Source organism: Carettochelys insculpta, chromosome 8 (genome assembly GCF_033958435.1).
Source record: "Carettochelys insculpta isolate YL-2023 chromosome 8, ASM3395843v1, whole genome shotgun sequence".
In the NCBI taxonomy this organism is placed as follows: Eukaryota; Metazoa; Chordata; order Testudines; family Carettochelyidae; genus Carettochelys; species Carettochelys insculpta.
Window position 1 is genome coordinate 74,897,999 of NC_134144.1, and position 22,604 is coordinate 74,920,602.

The window sequence follows — 22,604 nt, forward strand, 5'->3', positions numbered from 1 at the left end:
GCACAGTGCCCTGTCCCTTGTTTTATACCCCAGAGCCTTAGAAACCCTGGCTCCCAGGTGTCCTGCTGGGGGAGGTCCCTGACTCCGGCTCCCCTGCTGCTGAAGGGCGTTGGGCGTGAGGGTCTCAGACTTGCAGCATGTTTCAGTAACAACCCCACGGCAAACACTCTCTGGGCCCCGCACGCAGGCAGCGTCCACCCCTGGAGAGACCAGCAGCCACCAGCAGCTCGGGGCCTTTCTCCGGCTTCAGGTGACATATAGCCCAGCTTCCTGGCAGTGGTCACTTGCTGTGGGGTGCCGGGTGCTGCTTGGTGGGACCGAGGGCCACGGAGGGCACGTGGCACAGCGGCTGGTCCCATCCCCAGCTGTGAGGAACCCCGGGCTGTGGTGAGGAACCCCGGGCTGCGGGGGCATGGGGGAGCCGGAGGCCCTGCTGTGCTGGTTTCTCCCTGGGGCCTCGTTCCTCCTGCTGCCCCTTGGCAGCTGGGTGAGAAGAGGGCTCTGCCCTGGGGAACCTGGCCTGGGGTGCAGATCCATGGTGACTAGGGCTGTGTTGCCAGGTCCATACCTAGAGGAGGCCCCTGTCATCCTGGACAAGCCAGATGTGGTGTACGCGGTGGAGAACCAGCCAGCCTCCATCACTGTGACCCTGAACCACGTGGAGGCCACCGTCACCTGGAAGAGGTGGGGCACAGCATCACCAGTTGGAGCTGTGGCAGGACCAGGGCTGGAGACCCAGGATGTCCCTGGGACCTCTGTCACCCTGCGCCCTCGGGGCTCCCATGAGCTCCCCGGAGCCCTGTCTGCGGGGGAGCCTCTTGGAAACTCCAGTTCCTCCCAGCGCCCCTCGAACCATTGCTGAGCTGTGTACACAGCTGGGGAGAGCTCCCAGTGAGCCCACCCCCCATCTCTCCCAGCAGGGGCACTGTGGGGGGCAGGGTGCCGGCTGTGGGGCGCCCCAGTGAGGGCTGTTCCTTGCCCTGGCAGGGGTGGCTCGGTGCTGGAGGACCGGGCTGGCGAGTGTGAGATCAGCATGGCCGACGATGACCAGCATTGCCTGCGGCTTTGCCAGGTGCGCCGTGCGGACACCGGGGAGCTCGCCTGCGAGGTGAGCAACAGGCACGGTGCCGACAGCTGCTCCATCAGTCTGCAGCTGGCAGGTATGTCGGGGCTGTGACAGGACGGGGGTTCTGGGCACAGCCAGAGAACTCAACCCAGGGTGTCTTTGCTCAAACCCGGGCCCCTCACAGCCCAGGCTGGGATTTCCTCCTCGCTAAGACAAATCCAACCGGCCGCCACACACCTCTGCCAGCCCCCCGGCCAGCCAGAGCCACACCAGCAAACCCCCAGACTGCCCAGCTGCTGCACCAGCCCAGGCCAACAGCCCCAAACAACGGGCGAGAGGCTCTTAAACCTGTTTCACCAACTGCACACAGGTTCTTCCAGCCCCACAGGGTCCAGCCCCAGCCCCTGCCCCCGGTCAATACATACTTGGCTCTTACCCAAAGCAGCGCACTGAGCCAGTCCGTTAGGAGCGAAAGGTTTATTAGCGAGCACAGACAGGAAGAACGGGTCAGAGACAGGAGGTGTTACAGTGCTACTTGACCTGTGCCGGTTACAGCTCGGGGTGCAGCCAGCCACGTTCTGCGCTGCTCTTGTAAGTGTCGAACCACGATGGTCCCGCCAGGGCCACCTTACGGCTTTCCACGGGGGGGAAAAGATCCCTTCTTCTCCCTGCGGCCCTGGAGGGTCAGGCTCCCCCGCCCCAGGCGAGCGGCTGTGGCAGGCGGCCATAGGTCGCTGGTCGCACCAGCCCGCCCCAGTCCTTCACGTGGCAGGCGTGATGGGCGTCCGGGCGTCTGCTCTCCACCCCACCGCTCAGCCCAGGTCTCCTGCCCCGCGGCGGCTGTGGGACTTTGCCCCGGCCGCATTGGTGAGGACAGGCTGAGTCCCCCATGGCCGAGCCGTGGCTGGGACGTCTGGGCCTTTGGCCGGTGCGTCGCCTGGGGGGAGGGGATCGCACCTCCTGGTGTGCGACTGGACACTAACACAGCTCCCACGCGGCGATAGCGCCGGAGCCAGGTGTGATGGGGTTCTGGGTTCCCCCAAGCTCTGCACCCCGTCCACAGGCAGGAGAGTCTCTCACTCGGCAGGAGAACAGCGGGTTTATTAGCTGACAGGACACAGCGTCGTACAGAGGAGTCAGTGCAGCCGGCAGAGACAGCCAGTCCCATCCATGCTGGGGAGAGGAGGCCCCGAGGGGCCCCTGGAGCCGGGGCCTGGCCCCCTCCTTTGTCTCTCTCTTCCAGCCCAGACTCACTGCTCCCAACTCCCAGTTCCAGTTCAAACCCCTCCGGCTCCACCTCCCCCTTTGTCTGCAGTACAAAGGTGTCACCTGGTCGCCAGGTTACCCTCAGCAGGAGCCCCCCACCCTGTGTGAGCCACACACACACACACACACACAGGTATCCCCCACTCCATCACATCTCTGCCCCCTTCCAGACCGAACTGAGCGGTGTCACTCAGCCAGTGACCTGGGGAAGTTCGGGGTCTTCCCCTCGTGATCGGGCATCGGCTGCACCCTCAGTGCTCCCCTTGATGTGCACCACCTCCATGTCATAATCCTGCTGGGGGAGGCTCCTAGTCAGGAGCTTGGTATTGGCCCTTTTCATGTGATGCAGCCGGGCAAGTCCCGTTGGTTCCCTCAGGATGGTTGGTCTCGCTGCTTCAGCCCCGGTCCATCAGCCACGTTCTCCATTCGGGCGGGCAGAGTCCATACAGCTGCTGCAGCACGTTTGGGATTCAGTTACAGTCCAGTAAAGGAAGGTACAAATGCTTCCACCCTCGGCATTTAGCCAGACCACCAAAATGGTTGTGTGCCTCAGTTTCCCCTTCCATGCCCCACAATAGGTTTGGAATGTTCCTCCTCATGTGAGAGGTTGCAAGATGAGTTACAGGGAACAACAGTGACATTTCAGAATTACGACCTCCTTCAACATACAATTCATGCTTCTACATCAATGTCATCATGTCACACGGCTCTTTCCAAACATTCAGTGCATGGTACAATTCTACAGCGTTTGGTAGCAGAACCCCTTGGTTACAGCAGTCAGCGTGAGTAACAGAACAAACCCATTGCAACTGCACATTTACGTTGCTCTTAGGTAGACCCCAACCTTTGTGTAACCTCCTTGAGAATCTGGTATTTTGGGGATAAATGGCTGAGGCCTTTCTTAGCACCATCAAGTTCTAATCTTCTCTCTTGCCCCCTGGGGTGGAAATCTGATCTCTCTGCCTGTGCCCTCCCTTCTAACAAGAGCTGGGCCATTGATGATCTCAGGGAGACGGCCCCCTCCCAGCCAGTCTGGAAATTTGCAAACCAAACTGGTTTCTAAAAGTTGTTTTGTGAGTCCCAGACGCAGAATCCACAAGGAGGAATCCCTGTTTATCCCTTACTGGCCCACCAGGTCCAAAGCTTCTTTGTCCTTCCACCTCCAACTTCTGCTTCCCCCATGGAATCAGAAGTCGAATCCAGTATCAGAATATAAGTGTTTCCACCATCTGGAGATGGGGAATTGCTGGCCCTCTCCTGCATCCTACAGAGATTGACTGTGCAGCCATTTCACTTGGTTCTCACAGGGCTGCTCACATTCCCTGATAGTTTTTACTTCATTTGGACCAACTTCAAGTTCCTGAGAAACCTTTCCCCTGCCTGCTTTGGACCCTTGCAGAGCACAGCCAGTGGTTTCACGCTCAGGCAGGTCCTGGCCATCAGGAGCTGAAACAAGCTTCTCCCCAGGCAAAGGGCTGCTCTGGCTCTCACAGACAAGCACCTTTCCTGTTCACTCTCCTTCACCTCACTCCCATTTTCTGCAGTCCCCACAGACGGGTCAGGAAAAGTTTCAGGGAAATTCTCTTCCTCAAGAGCTCCCCCAAACAATAACTCACCCCTGTCTGCCTCCACGGGGGCACTGCTCCCTTGAGCCACAACCAGCTCCTGGGGTTCACCTACACCCAGGATCTCTTCTGGCCCATCAGTCAGATTCCCACGTAATCCCCCTCCAGGCAGACAGCTGGTACCACCAGACAGAAGGTTAGGATCCCTTTCCTCCCTTCTGCTGCCAGCTTCCTTATTTTCATCAGGCAGCGTAACTCCATTGCCCGTCTGCTCTTCCTGTGTCGTGGCTAGAGGATAACTGTGGTGGGACAGAGTCCTCTCACCCGTCCCAGTAACACCTCAGCATCAGGCAAAGAACAAGTACTAGAATCATCTGGTCTCTGGGATTCACTGATGATATTAACTGGATTAGACCAAGTTAAAGCATCATCCCCCCTGAGAGACACAGAGGCAGGCCCACTTCCCATCTGGGCTTCAGCTGCCCTCAGATCCAGCTCTGGGATCTTAGCACCATCTCGAGCCCCCACAGGCTCAGACAAAGGAGTCACTTCCCTGGAAGCAGAAGCACTTTTCTTGCACCAAGGACCAGTGTCCTTAGCAGGGACACCACTGCCCATCCCAGAGCCATTCCCTCTGCTCCAGCCCCCGTGGCTGGATTCAGGGTCAAACCTGGAATGCTCTTTCCTGGTGGTTCCTTCTCCAGCCACCCCAGGCTGGTCTCAGACACACGCCCGGAAGGTGAGGCAGCTTCTCTCACAGACAACTTGCCATTCCCAGTGGACGAGCTGCTTTCCTGCACAGACACACGGGCACCTTCCTCGACCCAGGCCTGGAAAACTCTTCGCAGGTCTGTCTTGGCCACTAGTAGATGGTGGGTTGGAATCGCTCCCTCCCTCCTTGAGCTGCGGCAGGCCACTCGGTTCAGAGCTCCATGCAGTCCAGGGTTCCCTGCCCCGATCCGGGCTCACCTCTGCAGGAGTTTCCTTAACCCTCAGCTCTGCCACTGCACATCCACGCTGCCTTGTCCAGCTCCTTTAATCTCAATTCAGTTTCCAGGTGCTGCCACTTCACAGCGGAGTTGCTCAGCGTGGTTGCAGGCTCTCAGGCTGATGCCCTCTGCACTCCACGATTCCTGGAAGAATCCCTTCAGTGTGCCAGGCTCCTTGCGGGTCACAAGCTCCCTGGGGGTTAGGCCGTAGGGCCCTCCGCCCTCTGGGACCAACTCCAACAGACTCTCAGAGGAACCCCTTCTTCAGTGTGACACCCGCTCTCGAGGACCATGAGCACCCTGTCTTGGGAAGGACTCATTCAGCGTCAGCCTCCTCGCGGGTCACTTGTTCCTGGGGGTTGGGCCGTCAGCCCCTCCACCTTCTGGGACCAACTCCAACTGACTCCCAGGAGTAACCCCTCCTTGGGTGTGACACCCCCTCTCGAGGACCATGACCACAGTTGCTTGGGTTCAGCTGCAGGCCGCTCTGCCTTGGGGAGCTGCAACTCACTGCCTGTCAGCACACCTGGGTCTCACAGGCCCCGCTTGTTCCGGGGCCCCGGTCACTTACTGCTGGATGCTCCATCCTCGGGGTGCAGAACATCACATTCCTGACACCCCTGTGATGGGGTTCTGGGGTCCCCCAAGCTCTGCACCCTGTCCGCAGGCAGGAGAGTCTCTCACTCAGCAGGAGAACAGCGGGTTTATTAGCCGACAGGACACAGCATCGTACAGAGGAGTCAGTGCAGCCGGCAGAGACAGCCAGTCCAATCCATGTTGGGGAGAGGAGGCCCCGAGGGGCCCCCAGAGCCGGGGCCTTGTCCCCTCCTTTGTCTCTCTCTCTCCGAGTCCAGACTCACTGCTTCCAACTCCCAGTTCCAGTTCAAATCCCTCAGGCTCCACCTCCTCCTTTGTCTCCAGTACAAAGGTGTCACCTGGTCAAGGTTACCCTCAGCAGGAGCCCCACACCCTCTGTGAGCCCCACACACACACACAGGTACCCCCCACTCCATCACACCAGGACTCCTCACGCACAGGGCACAGCACGCCAGGGGCACTGCCAGGCTCAGGGCCGCACCAGCTTCTGTTAGACGCCTCCTCCCTCGGCCCAGCTGGCACAGGACTCGGTGCCACGAGGTTCAATGGGCACAGAAATGGCTTTACCCCATGGTAACATCCAGTAACGTCACAGGGGTCCTCCGCAATCCCAGCCTGGGCGGAGCCTGACCCATCCCCCAGCTGGGGGCGGAGCCTGGGAGAAGTCTGACCCATCCCCCAACTGGGAGGCGGAGCCTGGCTGAGCTGGTCACACCCCCCAGCTGGGGGCAGGGGCAGAAGCAGGGCCAGGGGGCAGCTGCCTGCTGCTGCCTGCGCCCAGGAGGGGGAACGTCTGTTGGTCCCCAGAGGCGCCGCACTTCGAGTCCATCATGGAGGACCTGGAGGTGGGGGAGGGCGAGACGCCGCGCTTTGCTGTGGTGGTGGAGGGCAGGCCCATGCCCGACATCCTGTGGTACAAGGTGAGCCGGGGCTGGGGGCAGAGACACCGGGGGGGTTGGACCGACCCCCGTTCCCAGCCCTGCCCTGCCCCCGTTCCCTGCCCCTGCCCTGCCCTGTGCTGACCCCCTTCCCAGCGCTGCCCCCAGCCCAGCCCAGCCCCCGTTCCCTGCCCCGTGCTGACCCCCTTCCCAGCGCTGCCCCCAGCCCAGCCCAGCCCCCGTTCCCTGCCCCCTGCCCTGCCCTGTGCTGACCCCCTTCCCAGCGCTGCCCCCAGCCCTGCCCCCGTTCCCTGCCCCTGCCCTGCCCTGTGCTGCCCTGTGCTGACCCCAGCCCTGCCCTGCCCCCTGCCCTGCCCTGTGCTGACCCCAGCCCTGCCCTGCCCTGTGCTGACCCACTTCCCAGCGCTGCCCCCAGCCCAGCCCTGCCCCCGTTCCCTGCCCCTGCCCTGCCCTGTGCTGCCCTGTGCTGACCCCAGCCCTGCCCTGCCCCCTGCCCTGCCCTGTGCTGACCCACTTCCCAGCGCTGCCCCCAGCCCAGCCCAGCCCCCGTTCCCTGCCCCCTGCCCTGCCCTGTGCTGACCCACTTCCCAGCGCTGCCCCCAGCCCTGCCCCCGTTCCCTGCCCCTGCCCTGCCCTGTGCTGCCCTGTGCTGACCCCAGCCCTGCCCTGCCCCCTGCCCTGCCCTGTGCTGACCCACTTCCCAGCGCTGCCCCCAGCCCAGCCCTGCCCCCGTTCCCTGCCCCTGCCCTGCCCCCGTTCCCAGCCCTGCCCTGCCCCCGTTCCCTGCCCCCTGCCCTGCCCTGCCCTGCCCTGTGCTGACCCCAGCCCTGCCCTGCCCCCGTTCCCTGCCCCTGCCCTGCCCTGCCCTGCCCTGCCCTGTGCTGACCCCAGCCCTGCCCTGCCCCCTGCCCTGCCCTGTGCTGACCCCGTTCCCAGCGCTGCCCCCAGCCCTGCCCTGCCCCCGTTCCCTGCCCCCTGCCCTGCCCTGCCCTGCCCTGTGCTGACCCCGTTCCCAGCGCTGCCCCCAGCCCAGCCCTGCCCCCATTCCCAGCCGCCAGCCCAGCCCTGTGCTGACCCCGTTCCCAGCGCTGCCCCCAGCCCAGCCCTGCCCCCGTTCCCTGCCCCTGCCCTGCCCCCGTTCCCAGCCCTGCCCTGCCCCCGTTCCCTGCCCCCTGCCCTGCCCTGCCCTGCCCTGTGCTGACCCCCTTCCCAGCGCTGCCCCCAGCCCAGCCCAGCCCCCGTTCCCTGCCCCCTGCCCTGCCCTGTGCTGACCCCGTTCCCAGCGCTGCCCCCAGCCCTGCCCTGCCCCCGTTCCCTGCCCCTGCCCTGCCCTGTGCTGACCCCCTTCCCAGCGCTGCCTCCAGCCCAGCCCAGCCCCCGTTCCCTGCCCCTGCCCTGCCCCCGTTCCCTGCCCCCTGCCCTGCCCTGCCCTGCCCAGCCCTGACCCTGTTCCCTGCCCCTGCCCTGCCCTGTGCTGACCCCAGCCCTGCCCTGCCCCCGTTCCCTGCCCCTGCCCTGCCCCCGTTCCCAGCCCTGCCCTGCCCCCGTTCCCTGCCCCTGCCCTGCCCTGCCCTGCCCTGCCCTGTGCTGACCCCAGCCCTGCCCTGCCCCCTGCCCTGCCCTGTGCTGACCCCGTTCCCAGCGCTGCCCCCAGCCCTGCCCTGCCCCCGTTCCCTGCCCCCTGCCCTGCCCTGCCCTGCCCTGTGCTGACCCCGTTCCCAGCGCTGCCCCCAGCCCAGCCCTGCCCCCATTCCCAGCCGCCAGCCCAGCCCTGTGCTGACCCCGTTCCCAGCGCTGCCCCCAGCCCAGCCCTGCCCCCGTTCCCTGCCCCTGCCCTGCCCTGTGCTGACCCCCTTCCCAGCGCTGCCCCCAGCCCAGCCCTGCCCCCAGCCCAGCCCAGCCCTGCCCCCGTTCCCTGCCCCCTGCCCTGTCCTGCCCTGTGCTGACCCCCTTCCCAGCGCTGCCCCCAGCCCTGCCCTGCCCCCAGCCCAGCCGCCAGCCCAGCCCTGCCCTGCCCTGTGCTGACCCCCTTCCCAGCCCTGCCCCCAGCCCAGCCCTGCCTTGCCCTGCCCTGACCTGCTCTGCCCCCATTCCCAGCGCTGCCCCCAGCCCTGCCCACGCCCCTTACTCCCGGCTGCAGCCTGTGCCAGCCAGTGCTGCCCCCGTTCCCAGCCCTGCCCTGCCTGTGCCCATGATCCCAATCCATGGCCCCGACTCTTCCAGCGCAGCCTGTCCCCACCAAAGCCCCCCACTCTGCTAGAGCCCTCGGCCCTGGCACGCAGCCCCTGCTGGCCTGGCCCAGCTCCGGCTCAGCCCATCCTGACCTGGCTCAGCCCAGCCCAGCTCCCGCCCAGCCTGGCCCAGCCCAGCCCATCCAGCCGTCGCTCTCCAGAGGAAGGTGGGATCCCTGGCTGTGTGCCAGTGGCTGTGCCAGGTTCTGAGGGGCCCCAGTGGCGCCCCTGGACTGCCTGTGGCCTGTGCTCCCCCCAGGACGAGGCGCTGCTGGCCGAGAGCAGCCGCCTGACCTTCGTGTACGACGAGAGCGAGTGCTCCCTGGTGCTGCTGGGCGCCACAGCCCTCGACAGCGGCGTCTACACCTGCGCCGCCCGGAACCTGGCCGGGGAGGTGTCCTGCAAGGCCGAGCTGGTGGTGCGCACAGGTAGGGCCCCCTTGGGCGCGGTGCTGGGCTGGTGGAGAGGGCAGCAGCCCAGAGCCCTCGGGGAGGAGCCTGACCCGGGATCTGCACCCAGCCGCCAAGATGCCTGTCACTGGGGCAGCGAGGTGCGGCTGCGGGACACTTGGTTGTCTCTGGGGCAGTGAGGGCTTTGCAGGGCCCCCAGTCCCACAGCTCCTCCCCGCAGCGCCCCTCGCCCGGGGAGGGCTGGGCGACTCTCCCTGCCTCTGCTCCCCGGTGAGGCGCCTGGAGGCTGGGCTACGTCCCTTCTGCTGCGGGTGGCGAGTGCAGGGGAGCCCACCCCAGCCCAGTCCTTCTGCACCTGCAGGGTCTGGGGCATGTGCCCCGCTCTCCCCCCGGCTGGTGCCCAGGCTGTCCCCTCCCCTCACCCATGCTGGCCTTGCCTTCCAGCCCAGCCGCAGGCCGTGGCTGCTGGGGCCGAGGAGGGGCATGCGGCCAGGTGGCTGACAGACGACTACGAGGTGCACGAGGAGCTCGGGAGGTAAGACTGGCTGGGGCAAGGCAGGTGCCTGGTGAGGGCCATCCCTGGGTGGCCACAAAGCAGAGCCTGGTGCTCCAGCTTTGCACAGCTCCACCCCACGCCCCCAGCACCAGAGTCCCCGTCCCCCAGCAGGACAGGGTGGGCCATGGCCAGGGCCTGTCAGAGCCCCCAGAGCAGGGACAGCCCAGCTGTCAGCATGGCCACTGCAGGCGGCCAGGGCAGCTCCGCCTCTGGGGCCTGGCTGGCCTCTCTCCTGACCCGCCAGTGCTGGGCCTGAGGGTGGCTCATGCCCAGCTCAGGGCCAGGGCGGCAGCTAGAGCAGGTCTGGGCTCCCTAGAGCTCTGCCCAGGGCCAGCACTGGGAATCAAAGGGAAGAGGGGCATGGGGCTGCTCAGGCCCCATTTCAGGTATGCCCCCGACACCGCCCGGGCTGGCGCCCCCAGCTGGGAATGGCAATTGGCCAGGGCACTGGGGGGTGCCTTGGCGGAGGGGTGGCGCTGCAGCCCTGGGTCCTGGGGACCCCCAGCCTGATGTTGCATCTCCTAGGCGTCAGGGAGACACGTTTCTGGGCAGGAATACGACAGAACTGGGAGATGCGCTGGCCCACAGCAGCGGAAAGGCTGTGCTCTGTGTGGGCGCGTGCCGTTCCTGTCGTTGGCATTAGACACACGAGGCGCAAACCTGCTCTAGACCTGCTAGGTGAGGGCCGTTAGCGATACTTGGGGGACGCAGCGGCCTGGCTCTTGGGGCAATGCTCTGACTAGCCAGGCTTTTCTGCGAGCCTGGACAGTGCTTGGGCCTGCCAAGGTGTGATGGAGTGGGGGATACCTGTGTGTACGTGTGGGGCTCACAGAGGGTGTGGGGCTCCTTCTGTGGGTAACTGAGGTGACCAGGTGACACCTCTGGGCTGCAGACAAAGGGGCAGGTGGAGCCTGAGGGGTTTGAATTGGAACTGGGAGTTGGAAGCAGTGAGTCTGGGCTGGGAGAGAGGGAGACAAAGGAGGGGGCCAGGCCCAGAGGAAGGGGTGCCCGAGTGTCCCCCCACGGTTTGCAGGGAGGTATTTGCCCAAGAGGTGGGGGCTGGGTCTGCATGGGCAGGCCCAGGCTGCTGACTGGCCATTCGTTTTCTGGGGCAGTTGGGAAACATGGTGCCACCCAATGGTCCTTCTAAAGTTTCCATCCAGTGTGGGATAACATTTGTATGCACACCGAGGCACATGCACCCCAGCAGAAACACAAGCCTGGCTGGGGGTGCTTAGCTAATCAACTTGGCAACATTGAACTCTCCCCTGGGTGGCCGCCCAAGCACCCGGCTCACAGGGCACCCTGCTGCCAGCTGGACATTCAGAGCCATGGGGCTGGGTTGGCAGGTAACAGGAGTGACAGGGAGAGCTCTCTGAGAGCAGCAGCAGCCGCCGCGGGGAGAACGCTGCCAGGGAAGGGAGGCACAAGACAACGGAAAACACCGTAATTAGGGCCCTACTGAATTCGTGGTCCACATTGGACAATTTCACGATAAATGGGGCACTGAAATCTGAAATTTCCCTGAGTTGCAGTTGTGGAGCTCTTGACCCAAAAAGGAGTTTGGTGGGGGTCACGAGGTTGTTATTGCTAGGGGTTGTGGTACTGGCACCCTCGCTGCTGCACCGCTGCTGGCAGCAGCACTACCTTGAGCGCTGGGCAGCTGAAGAGCAGTCACTGCTGGCCAGAAGTCAGAGCTAACACCAGCAGCAGCATGGTCTTGCTGCTCTTACCTCTGGGCTGCTGCTCACAGAGCTGGGCCCTTGGTCAGCAGCTGCCCAGCACTGGCCCCCAGCTCTGAAAGCAGCAGTACAGGAGTAGGGGCGATGTGGGTGTGGTGTTGCTAACCTTACTTCTCCACTGCTCTGGGGGGGTGCTGCCTTCCGAGCTGGGCACCCGGCCAGCATCACAACCACCAGTTGCCCAGCTCTGAAGGCAGCACAGCAGTAAGGGTGGGAATATCACTGCCCTGCTAAAATAACCTTGTGTCAGGTGTGGGTCACCTTTGGCTCAGGACTGGTCTGCCCCGGGAATTCTGTACAGTGCAAGGACTAGCACATAGTAGGCCAGATTTCAGGGGAGGCCCCAGGTTTCCCCATCCGTGCTGTGGTTTGCACGGCTGTGAACTTGGGAGGGCCCTACCCCAATGCTGCTATTAAACTCACCCTGTGCCTCCGCCTGCAGTACTGCAGTGTGCACCAGTCTGGGTAGCCGTCTCCGCTGTGCACGGGAGCTGGAAACAGGCGACAAAAGGGGGGCCAGAGGGGCTGGCGTGTGCAGCGAGGTTCAGACATCCAGGAGGGCTCAGTGGGGCAAAGAGATGGCTGAGGGGCCGGGGGAGGCTGTGACCCCAGGGCTGTGTGGAGAGGGGCAGCCGGAGGTGTCCTTTGCCCCTCTGACAGCACACGAGCTGGGGGTCACCCCATGGAATCCCGAGGTGCTGGTTTAAAGGCAGCAGCAGGAGGCATTTTTCCCGCAGCACAGGCCCCTGGGAGTCGCCTGGCCAAGGGCTGGGAGTCAGGCACAGCCCTGCTCCGGGTGCCCTGTGCTCCGGGAGTCGGGCAGGATCCAGGATCACCGCCCTGCTGGGTGCCGGTCTGTCAGAGGCAGGATGCTGGGCCAGACAGACCCTGGGCTGCCAGGGCAGCTGCTCTTGGGTTCCTTAGCCACCACTGCAAAGAAGGGCTGGAGTGTTCCCTGCCCGCTGCTCCCTGCCCCCCTCGTGCTGCTCCAGGGGCCCAGACTCCTCCCATCCCCTCCCTGCACAGGCTTTGCCAGGGTGTCCCTCATCCCCCCTGGTGTCCCCCTGGGGTCTGCACTCCTGCCGGCTTCTGTCTGGCACCCAGCCCCGCCCCTGCTGGCTGCAGCTCTCCCGGTGTTGCAGGGGAGCCTTCTCCTACGTCAGGAGGGTGAGGGAGAAGAGCAGCGGCCTGGACTATGCAGCCAAGTTCATCCCCTGCCGGGCCAAGGCCAAGCAGTCGGCATGCAGGGAGCTGGAGATCCTGTCCCACCTGGACCACGAGCGCATTGTCTACTTCCATGACTCCTTTGAGAAGAAGAATGCCGTGGTCATCGTCATGGAGCTGTATCCACTGGGGCTGGGGCTGGGCCGGCACTGGAGCCCTGCTGGGCTGCCATGGGGCACCGCTCACACCTGCCTTGCGGCAGTCTGAGCTGCCATTGACAGGGCTGGCCGTGGGGCATCCTGGCAGGGCGCACCATGGGAGTGGGGCTCGTGGTGCCAGGTCCTGGCGGGCCGTGGCCATGGGGAGTGGGGCTCGTGGTGCCAGGTCCTGGCAAGCCGTGGCCATGGGGAGTGGGGCTTGTGGCGCCGGGTCCTGGCAGGCTGTGGCCATGGGGAGTGGGGCTCATGGCGCCAGGTCCTGGCAGGCCGTGGCCATGGGAAGTGGGGCTTGTGGTGCCAGGTCTTGGCAGGGCACACAGTGGGAGTGGGGCTCGGGACACTGGGTCCTGGCAGGCCGTGGGAGTGGGGAGTGGGGAGTGGGGCTCGTGGTGCAGGTCGTGGCAAGCCGTGGCCATGGGGAGTGGGGCTCGTGGTGCCAGGTCCTGGCAGGGCACACAGGGGGAGTGGGGCTCGTGGTGCCAGGTCCTGGCAGGCCGTGGCCATGGGGAGTGGGGCTCATAGTGCCAGGTCCTGGCAGGCCGTGGCCATGGGGAGTGGGGCTCGGGGCACTGGGTCCTGGCAGGCTGTGGGAGTGGGGCTCATGGCGCCAGGTTCTGGCAGGCTGTGGGAGTGGGGAGTGGGGCTCCTGGTGACAGGTCCTGGCAGGGCACACAGTGGGAGTGGGGCTCGGGGCACCAGGTCTTGGCAGGCCGTGGGAGTGGGCAGTGGGGCTCGTGGTGCCAGGTCCTGGCAGGCCGTGAGAGTGGGGAGTGGGGCTCGAGGCGCCAGGTCCTGGCAGGCCGTGGGAGTGGGGCTCGTGGTGCCAGGTCCTGGCAGGCCGTGAGAGTGGGGAGTGGGGCTCGAGGTGGCAGGTCCTGGCAGGCCGTGGGAGTGGGGAGTGGGGCTCGTGGTGCCAGGTCCTGGCAGGGCACACAGGGGGAGTGGGGCTCGTGGTGCCAGGTCCTGGCAGGCTGTGAGAGTGGGGAGTGGGGCTCAAGGCGCCGGATCCTGGCAGGCCATGGCCATGGGAAGTGGGGCTTGTGGTGCCAGGTCCTGGCAGGGCACACAGGGGGAGTGGGGCTCGGGGCACTGGGTCCTGGCAGGCCGTGGGAGTGGGGAGTGGAGCTCGTGGTGCCAGGTCCTGGCAGGCCATGGGAGTGGGGAGTGGGGCTCGTGGTGCCAGGTCCTGGCAGGCCGTGAGAGTGGGGAGTGGGGCTCGTGGCGCCAGGTCCTGGCAGGCTGTGGGAGTCGGGAGTGGGGCTCGTGGCGCCAGGTCCTGGTAGGCCGTGGGAGTGGGGCTCGGGGCACTGGGTCCTGGCAGGCCGTGGGAGTGGGGAGTGGAGCTTGTGGTGCCAGGTCCTGGCCGGGCACAGGGGCAGCTCGTGGCACAGGGTCCTGGCAGGGCACGAGGTGGCTGTCTGTGCTGTGGCCCCCTTCTCCTTGACGGCTCCCCAGCTGCACGGAGGAGGAGCTGCTGGACAGGATGGCGAGGAAGCTCTCAGTGTGTGAGTGGGAGGTGAGCGCTGGGCTGGAGCTGGCCTCAGACCTCGGTCCCCTGCCGGTCACCTTGGGAGCTGTGCAGGGCTGGGACCTCGGACCAGAGCCCAAGGCGGGGCCCTGGGCAGTAACCTGGTGTGATGGGGTTCAGGGGTCCCCCTGCACTGCACCCCGTCCACTGGCAGGAGTGACACTCACTCAGCAGGTACAACAGGAGGTTTATTAGGCAACAGATGCCCAGTTTCTCACAGAAGCGACAGCACAGCAGCCAGAGACAGTCCTTCCAACCCGTCCTGGGGAGAAGACCCCGAGGGGTGCCCCTCTGGGGTGTAGCTTTCCCCCTCCTCAGGCTGGCTGCCTTCCAGCTCCTCTTCCCCCAGCCTCTAACTGCCGCCCCCCATTCAAAACCCAGCTCGGCTCCTCCCTCCTCTTTGTTCAGGCAGAGGTGTTACCTGCCAGTTGTAGCCCCAGGGTCATCCTTAGCCACTGGGAGCTGCTCTGCTTGTCTCCCACATCCAGCCTGAGTCTCACATTTGCACTTCCCCCCACTCCATCACACCTGGCGCCCATCCTCTGCCGCTTGGGGGCTGCCCTGCGGCCCCTCTGGCTAAGGGCTCTCATCTCCTGCAGATTCGCTCCTACATGCGGCAGCTACTGGAGGGGCTCACGTACCTGCACGGCTGCCGCATCCTGCACTTGGATGTCAAGGTGAGTGTGGAGCAGAGCTGTGCCCCCCCCAGGGCTCCCCCGGCGAGTGGGGTGCAGAGCTGTGCCTCCCCAGGGCTCCACCAGTGAGGGGGTGCAGAGCTGTGCCTCACCCCCAGGGCTCCCCCAAGTGAGGGGGTGCAGAGCTGTGCCCCGCCCCAGGGCTCCCCTTGGGGAGTGGGGTGCAGAACTCCTGGCTCCCCCAGCATTTCTCTGGTGCACTGGTCTCAGCTTTCCCTTGGCCCCGGCCCTGGGCGCCATTGCTATCCCAGGACTGCTAGGGGGTCCCCAGGGTCCCCTGTGGCACCACACCCCCACCCTGGGGTCCATGTGCTGCCCTGCGTCCGTCCTATTGGCTGGGCCTGGCCGGGGGCGCTGGGCCCATCTGACCCTTGGCTGCCGCACGCTCTCCTGCAGCCGGAGAACCTGCTGATGGCGGACGCCGGCAGCGACCAGGTGCGGCTCTGCGACTTTGGCAATGCGCAGCGCCTAGCGCCGGACGGGGCCCAGTACTGCAAGTACGGCACGCCCGAGTTCGTGGGCCCCGAGATCGTCAGCCAGAGCCCCGTGTCCGCCGTCACCGATGTCTGGTACTGTCCACCCAGCCTGGAGCCAGCGGGGCTGCTCCCCGGGGCACCAAACCCCAGCCTGGCCTGATGGGACCCTGGCCGGGAGGCGGGTTGCAGAGGGGCAGCTCTGCGGGGACCCAGGGCTGGGGGCACAGTGGAGGGCAGGCCCTGGGGTGAGTCTGGGACCCTCCCGGGCCAGGTGCCCTGTTCCTGGGCTGCTCATTGTCTCCTTCTCTCTGCAGGCCCGTGGGAGTCATCACCTACCTGTGGTAAGGGCCCTGCCCCCCTGCTGCTGCTCCTCCCATGCCCGGGCCACTCGCCCCAGGCTGCTCCCATGCTAACAGGCCCTGGAGCTGCCACACTGGGGCCCACGAAGGAGGCAGCCCCCAGCTGGGCCTGCTCTGGGGCCCCCACACACCTGCCATCCCTGGAGGGCAGGCTGGGCCAGCCCCATCCCCCTTCCCCACAGGGCTGGGGGCTCCCAGCGCTTCCCATGGGCACAGGCTGGCGCTGGGCGGGGGCAGGTGCCACCTGGTTTAGGTACCTAGCCTGTGTGATGTCCTGTCCGCCCGTGTGCGCCCGGGGCTCCTGGTGTTCCCCTCCCCCCACTGTGCACCCCACGGCCTGGCTCCCCTCCCCCGCCACTGGCACTCCAGGGCTCCTGGCATTCCCCTCCCCCCACTGTGCGCCCCACAGCCTGGCTCCCCTCCCCCCCACTGGCACCCCAGGGCTCCTGGCATTCCCCTCCCCCCACTGTGCGCCCCACAGCCTGGCTCCCCTCCCCCCCACTGGCACCCCAGGGCTCCTGGCATTCCCATCCCCCCACTGTGCGCCCCACGGCCTGGCTCCCCTCCCCCCCACTGACACCCCAAGGCTCCTGGCGTTCCCCTCCCCCCACCGGGCACCCCACGGCCTGGCTCCCCTCCCCCCCACTGGCACTCCAGAGCTCCTGGCATTCCCCTCCCCCCACTGTGCGCCCCACGGCCTGGCTCCCCTCCCCCCCACTGACACCCCAAGGCTCCTGGCGTTCCCCTCCCGCCACCGGGCACCCCACGGCCCAGCTCCCCTCCCCCAGCTGGCGCCCCAGGCTGGCTCCCCTCCCCCACACTATCGCCCCAGGGCTCCTGGCGTTCCCCTCCCCAAGCTGGCGCCCCAGGCTGGCTGGCCTCACCGTGGCTCTCCTCGCCGGCAGCCTGACGGGGATCTCCCCGTTTGTGGGGGAGAACGACAAGACCACGCTGATGAACATCCGCAACTACAACGTGGCCTTTGAGGAGAGCATGTTCCTGGGGCTGACGCGGGAGGCCAAGGGCTTCCTCATCAAAGTGCTGGTGAACGACCGGCTGTGAGTACCTCTGGCCGGCCGGGCAGAGCAGGAGGGGCAGCCACGGCGCGCTGCAGGAGCCGGGGCGGGGGCAGCCGCGGCGCGCTGCGGGAGCCGGGGAGGGGCAGCCGTGGCGCGCTGCGGGAGCCGGGGAGGGGGAGCCGCGGCGCGCTGCGGGAGCCGGGGGGGGCAGCCGTGGCGCGCTGCGGGAGCCGGGGAGGGGCAGCCGCGGCGCGCTGCGGGAGCCGGGGGGGGCAGCCGTGGCGCGCTGCGGGAGCCGGGGAGGGGGAGCCGCGGCGCGCTGCGGGAGCCGGGGAGGGGCAGCCGCGGCGCGCTGCGGGAGCCGGGGCGGGGGCAGCCGCGGCGCGCTGCGGGAGCATGTTGGGCCAAGTGCCCCCATATCAGGGCCCAGGCCTAGGACTGAGCTGCCAGGTGCTCTGGCCTGGGTCCTGTGGCACATCATGGCTCATGCCCAGCCCTGCTCTGCGGTGCCACGGGGGGTGGCTGGCGCAGGGATTGTTGCTCCCTCTCCCCACTGGCAGCCCCCTTGGAGCAGAGCCCTTGGGCCCTGCCTGGCTCTGACCAAGGCCCTGCCCTGTTTGCAGGCGGCCCACTGCGGAGCAGACACTGCAGCACCCCTGGTTCAAGGTGAGGGGGTGGCTGTGCCTGGGGGGCAGTGGCATTGGATGGAGGGAGGAGCAGCCCCAGGGGGAGCGGCCCGGTGGGCAGGGAAGGGGCCTGGGGCGGGGATCTCTGGTGGGCAGGGAGGGGGCCCTGGCAGATGAGGAGAGGGCGTGGGTAGGGGGGCATCCTGGCGGGTAGGGGGGCAGTCCTGGTGGGAGGAGAGAGGGTCCTGGTGGGCAGGGGGCATCCTGGCAGGCCGGGAGGGGGCCCTGGTGGGCAGGGGGACATCCTGGTGGGCGGGGAGGGGGTACCCCGGCAAGGAGGGAGGGGGTACCCTGCATTCAGGGGCAGAGGCACCGGGCAGCCTGCGGATGCAGCTGTCTCCTCCCTGCAGACCCTGGCCAAGGGGAAGTCCATCAGCACGGACCACCTGAAGCTCTTCCTGTCCCGACGGAAGTGGCAGGTGGAGGCGGCGGCCGAGGCCTGGGGGGGCTGGGGGCAGGCGCTGCCCTGGGTGGAGAGGGGGTGCACAGGCGGCAGAGGCTGTGCCCACGTGGCAGGCTGGGGGGGCCCAGCGAGGCGCCTGTGTGAGGAGCAGAGGGTGGGGGCCGGCAGTTCCTGCCTCCCCCCATGGCTGTGGCGGAGCCGCACGTGCCAGAGCAGGGGGCAGGCTGGGGCTGCCTGGGGACCCCCAATGCTCTGGCAGGGCCAGGAACCTCAGGCCAGTGGCTCCTGTGTATCTCCATGTGCCCCGTGCATGCCAGCCGGCAAGCTAAGGATGGGACTCCCCTGCCACCCCAGCTGGCAGCTCGGGGGCTGGTAGTGAGCTTGGCTCAGTCCGCCTGCAGGGCTCCCCCATGCACCTCCCCCTACACCCACAGCCCCTCCTAGGGGCTCCCCCCTCGCCCCAGACCCCCAGGCTCCCCCCGCTCCCCAGCTTCCCTGGCCCCTCTGTGTGGCTGTCCCCAACCTGCCTGCCCTGACGCACCCTCTGCTCCCCACAGCGCTCGCAGATCAGCTACAAGGGCAGCCTGGTGCTCAGAGCCATCCCAGAGCTGCTGGAGGACACGTCCTGCCACCTCTCCATCGCCGTGCCCAGGCACCAGCAGGCCTCGCCCGCTCTCTCCTCCTCCTCCGACTCGGAGGACCTGGACGAGCTGCCCCTCCTGCCCATGCCCGGCCAGCTGGAGTTCTCAGGCTCCCGCATCTCCCTCAACGAGCTCCCCGCAGAGGACGAAGCGCCGGGCCAGGCCGAGGGGGGCCTGGAGGAGGCCGCCCCCATGGAGTGGCAGGCGGAGGGCCCCGGGAAGAGGCGGAGGGGCACTGGGCCGCGGAAGAGGCCCACGGAGGCAGAGGGGCCGGGCTCCTCGGACGAGGACGCCCCCGAGGCCCAGGCCAGCTTCCAGTGCCCCCGCAAGGCCCTGAAGAAGGGCTCCAGCCTGGAGGCCCCGGAGGGGGGGCGCCTGCCCTGCAAGCGGGGCGAGCTGCGCCGGGGCAGCTCCGCGGACAGTGCCCTGGTGCTCAGCCTGCCGGCGGGGGCCGCCGAGGAGCCTCCCAAGGTGCTGAAGAAGGCGGCGTCCATGGAGCTGCCGCGCCGGAGCCCCAGCCCGGGGGGTCCGCCCCACAGGCTGCCCGAGGAGCTGCTGCGCCACCGCCTGATGCGGGGCGGCCCCGCTGAGGGCAAGGTCAGTGGCCTGCGGGGGCCACTCCTGGAGACCCTGCGCCCCCCCCGGCCCGCCAAACAGCCCCCCCCGGGGACCCGGCTGGTGCGGGCGGCCTCCAGCGAGGCAGCCCCCCAGCCCCTGGCCCAGCAGCCGCGCCTGCTGCAGAAGAGCAGCTCCTTCAGCCAGGGCGACGTGGAGCCGGTGATGGTGCACCGGCGCTCGGGGGCCCCGCTTGAGATCCCCATGGCTCAGCTGGAAGCCCAGAGACTCAAGGAGTCCCCCTCGCTCTCCGCCCTTAACGAGTCCCGGCCCCAGACGCCCCGGGAGAGCTCCCCCAGGCCAGCCGAGCTGCCAGGGGCCCCCCCCGAAGAGGGCGGCTTGCCAGAGGACAGGGCCAAGCCCCAAGCCAGCTTGGCAGCGGGGAGTGAGAAGCCGCCAGCTGAGAGGCCTCAAGACAAGCCTGTGCCCCAGGCTGCGGCTGCCAGACCGGCCCAGATCCCCAGGGCGGGGGCTCCCACGGCCACCGTGTCCCTGCCAGAGCCCGCAGCGCCGGAGCCACCTGCCCTGGGCGCCGGAGCCCCCCCGCCCTCCTCCTACGCACAGGTCATGCAGTCTATCCAGCTCCCGGCAGCGCCTGCGGAGCCTGCCCCGGCTGAGCCGCCCGCTGCCTGCCCAGAGCCACACCCGGGGCCCCCCCCAGCCCATGCCGCAGTGGGGGCCAAGGCCGCGGTGCCTGCGGAGAAACCGCCCCCCCCACGCTCCAGCGCCCCCCCGACCATCCAGGACATCGACTCGGAGGAGGTGTTTGAGGCCAAGTTCAAGCGGGGCCGGGAGTCCTCGCTCAGCCGGGGCATGAAGCTGCTCGGCCGGGCCCGCTCCGAGGACCGGCACCCGGCCAGCCCGCGAGGGCGGGAGGAGGGGATGTACCGGCCCAGCCCTGCTGGGGCCCCGCTGGAGCTTTCCAAGGGCCCTGCCCCCAGGGCCCAGTCGGTGCAGGAGCTGCGCCAGCCGGAGGAGGCCAGCTTCATCCGCAGGGTGTCCCAGCGCCTCTGGCGCACGCCGCCCACGGAGAGGAAGAAGCCCCCGGAGGAGCTCGGCCGCCGGCTGTCCTGGGCCCTGGGGCTCAGCGCCTCCCAGGAGCAGCAGGACTCGGCCAGCCTGCAGCCGGAGTCGCCCGTCGTGGCCATGCGGCGGAAGCTGAGCTCCACGGTGGAGCGCGTCGCCCTGCGGCTGCGCAGCCCGGCGGGCGGCAAGGGGGAGGAGGAGGGGCCCGAGAAGCGAAGCCCGCTGCTGGCGCTGCTGCGGAGGTCCAGCTCGGAGGGGGAGGGCCTGCGTGGGGGGGGGGGTCCCCCAGAACCAGCTGGCGGCGCAGTCGGCCCTGGCGCCCTCCTCCGACTCCGTCCAGTCGCAGGGCAGTGCCCGCTCGGAGGCCTCTGCCCAAGGTGAGCGGGATGGGGCTGCGCGGGGCCCAGAGGTGCCGGGGGCGGCCAGCTCTGCCCATCGCCCAGCCGGGCCCACGCTGGCCCTGAGGCGACCCGGCGCCGCCCATGGCGGCGTGGCAGAGCTGGGGGCCCTGCGTGAGCGACACCCGCTCAGCCTGGCAGCCGCAGCCCCTCTCTGGGCGTGTGGGGGGCAGGGCCATGCCAGGCTGCGGGCGGCTGGCAGGGCTCGTCCCAGTGCCCAGCGGCCCTGCGGCGCGACTGTGGGCAGCCCCAGCCAAGGAGTAGCCAGCACGGCCTTGGCCCCTCTCTCCTCCCTCCAGGCGAGGGCCAGAGACGCTCCCGCTGGGACCGCTGGGGCTTGTCGCGCCCCAAGAAGGACCGGGTGGCCTCGCAGCCCAACATCCCGGCCAGCCTGCTGCAGGAGGACGGCGCCGTCGCGGGCAGGCAGTACGTGCGCAATGAATCAGGTAGGGCCCGCCCTGCGACCCAGGATGCTACTGGGGCCGTAGGAGCTGCGGGGCTGGCCGGGGGAGGGCCGTGGGGGAGAGAGCGGCTTGGCTATCCCAGGGGATGTGGGGTGGGGGACTGGGCAGAGGCCAACTGGCTGGGAAGCAGGTGTGGGGAGGGGAGGGGTCCTGGTTCATTGCTGGGGGGCAGGCAGAGCCCTGCAGCCTAGCAGAGCCATGCATGGGCCAGGTCAGCCATAATGGGGTTCACAGGGGCCCCTGCACCCACGGGAGCCATGAAACGCCCCATTGGATCCATTGCGCCCGAAGCCACCCGAGGCTCCGGACAGGTCCCAGTGTGTAATACAGGAGGAGCCGGTGAGAGGGTTAGTTAGAGACAGGGCTATGTGCAGCCCACGCCCGGGGGCCCTCCACCGCAAGGCACCGAACCCAACATGGCTGGCACCGCACTGCCCAGCCTGACGTCGCAGCCACAGCTGCCGCCCACGCTTCAGCTTCCCTTGGGCCGCAATCGGCACCACCCCATGCACAGCTGAGAGGTCATGGAACCAGCCTCACCCCATCCACACAGGCTCTGCCCGTCCCAAGGGGCCGGCCACGTCCTCAGCTCGGTGCGCACCTCGGATCTCGCTCCACACAGCAGCTGGGCCAGGCCGTCCGCCTCCAACAGCTCAAGGGCTGTCGGGGGCAGGAATCAGAGGCGAGCCCCAGGGCCAGGCTTCGTGGGGCGGCTGGTAGCAGAGCTGGAATGAAGCTCCCACAGAACTAGGTTGGAGTGAGGCGCGTGTTTGGAAGCTGCCCCCATCTTCTCTGTCAATCTGTGGTTCTAAGTCTGCACTTGGAACTTAGCGTGGCGGCTGTTATGCTAATGAGGTGCTGAATATGCACATTAGCACCTCCTTGGCCTGCTTCGCAGTGCCTCATTACCGTGGCACCTCCAACAGGAGGGGGAGCGTAGACGCAGCCTCGCCCTGTGGAGTACCTCTGCTGTGAGGACAGGTGGCTCGGTCCTTGGTCAGAGCTTCCGTTCTGCTGGCTGTGCTGTGGGGTTCCCCCATCAGTGTGACCAGAGCCGGCCCCTCCTCGTCTTTCGCCAGACGCCTCCCACGGCCGCCTCACAGGAGATCGGCTGCACCCCCAGCTCTGTGCCCGCAGTGGTGCTGGGCTGCGGGCAGTGCCCTGCATGGGCAGCTGTCAGGTAGTGGGCATGGGGCACTGGGCTCAGGTGGAGCAGCCCAGCTGTCAGCCTCCCACGCAGAGCTCCGTGGTGCGCTGCGAGCGCAGCGGGCAGGGCCGTGGGAGGCCAGGGTGAGTGCAGGGGCACCGACGGGAGCAGCAGTCGATCTGCACCATGAGGGGTCTCACTTACTTTGCCCCCTGCCAAGGCCCCTTGCTAGTCCTGGGAGCTGGTCTGTGCCTCTCCAGGGCTCCTCAGCCTGACTCCAGGGCTACCAGCAGCGCCGGGGGTGTCGCACACCGCAGGAGTCTGGGGCACAGCTGAGAAATCCCACCCTGGGCAAATGCTTACAGCTAGGCCACTTCCTGTCCAGGCTGGGGGCTCCTTCTCCATAAGGTGAACCGAGCCAGCCACAAGAACAATGAGATGTCC

At 67.3% G+C, this 22,604-nt stretch overlaps 1 protein-coding gene across 1 annotated transcript in view; it reads left to right on the forward strand.

Annotated features, from left to right (window-relative positions):
• SPEG (striated muscle enriched protein kinase) overlaps positions 1 to 22,604 on the forward strand; it is a 151,250-nt gene that overhangs the window by 108,731 nt on the left and 19,915 nt on the right. Inside the window, 16 exon segments of the mRNA XM_075001611.1 lie at positions 561 to 684; positions 988 to 1,160; positions 6,291 to 6,403; positions 8,873 to 9,041; positions 9,468 to 9,558; positions 12,464 to 12,664; positions 14,159 to 14,219; positions 14,831 to 14,908; positions 15,323 to 15,495; positions 15,717 to 15,743; positions 16,667 to 16,819; positions 17,404 to 17,446; positions 17,817 to 17,885; positions 18,427 to 20,421; positions 20,423 to 20,528; positions 20,849 to 20,995. Of these exon segments, the coding sequence (XP_074857712.1) occupies positions 561 to 684; positions 988 to 1,160; positions 6,291 to 6,403; positions 8,873 to 9,041; positions 9,468 to 9,558; positions 12,464 to 12,664; positions 14,159 to 14,219; positions 14,831 to 14,908; positions 15,323 to 15,495; positions 15,717 to 15,743; positions 16,667 to 16,819; positions 17,404 to 17,446; positions 17,817 to 17,885; positions 18,427 to 20,421; positions 20,423 to 20,528; positions 20,849 to 20,995 (3,723 nt within the window).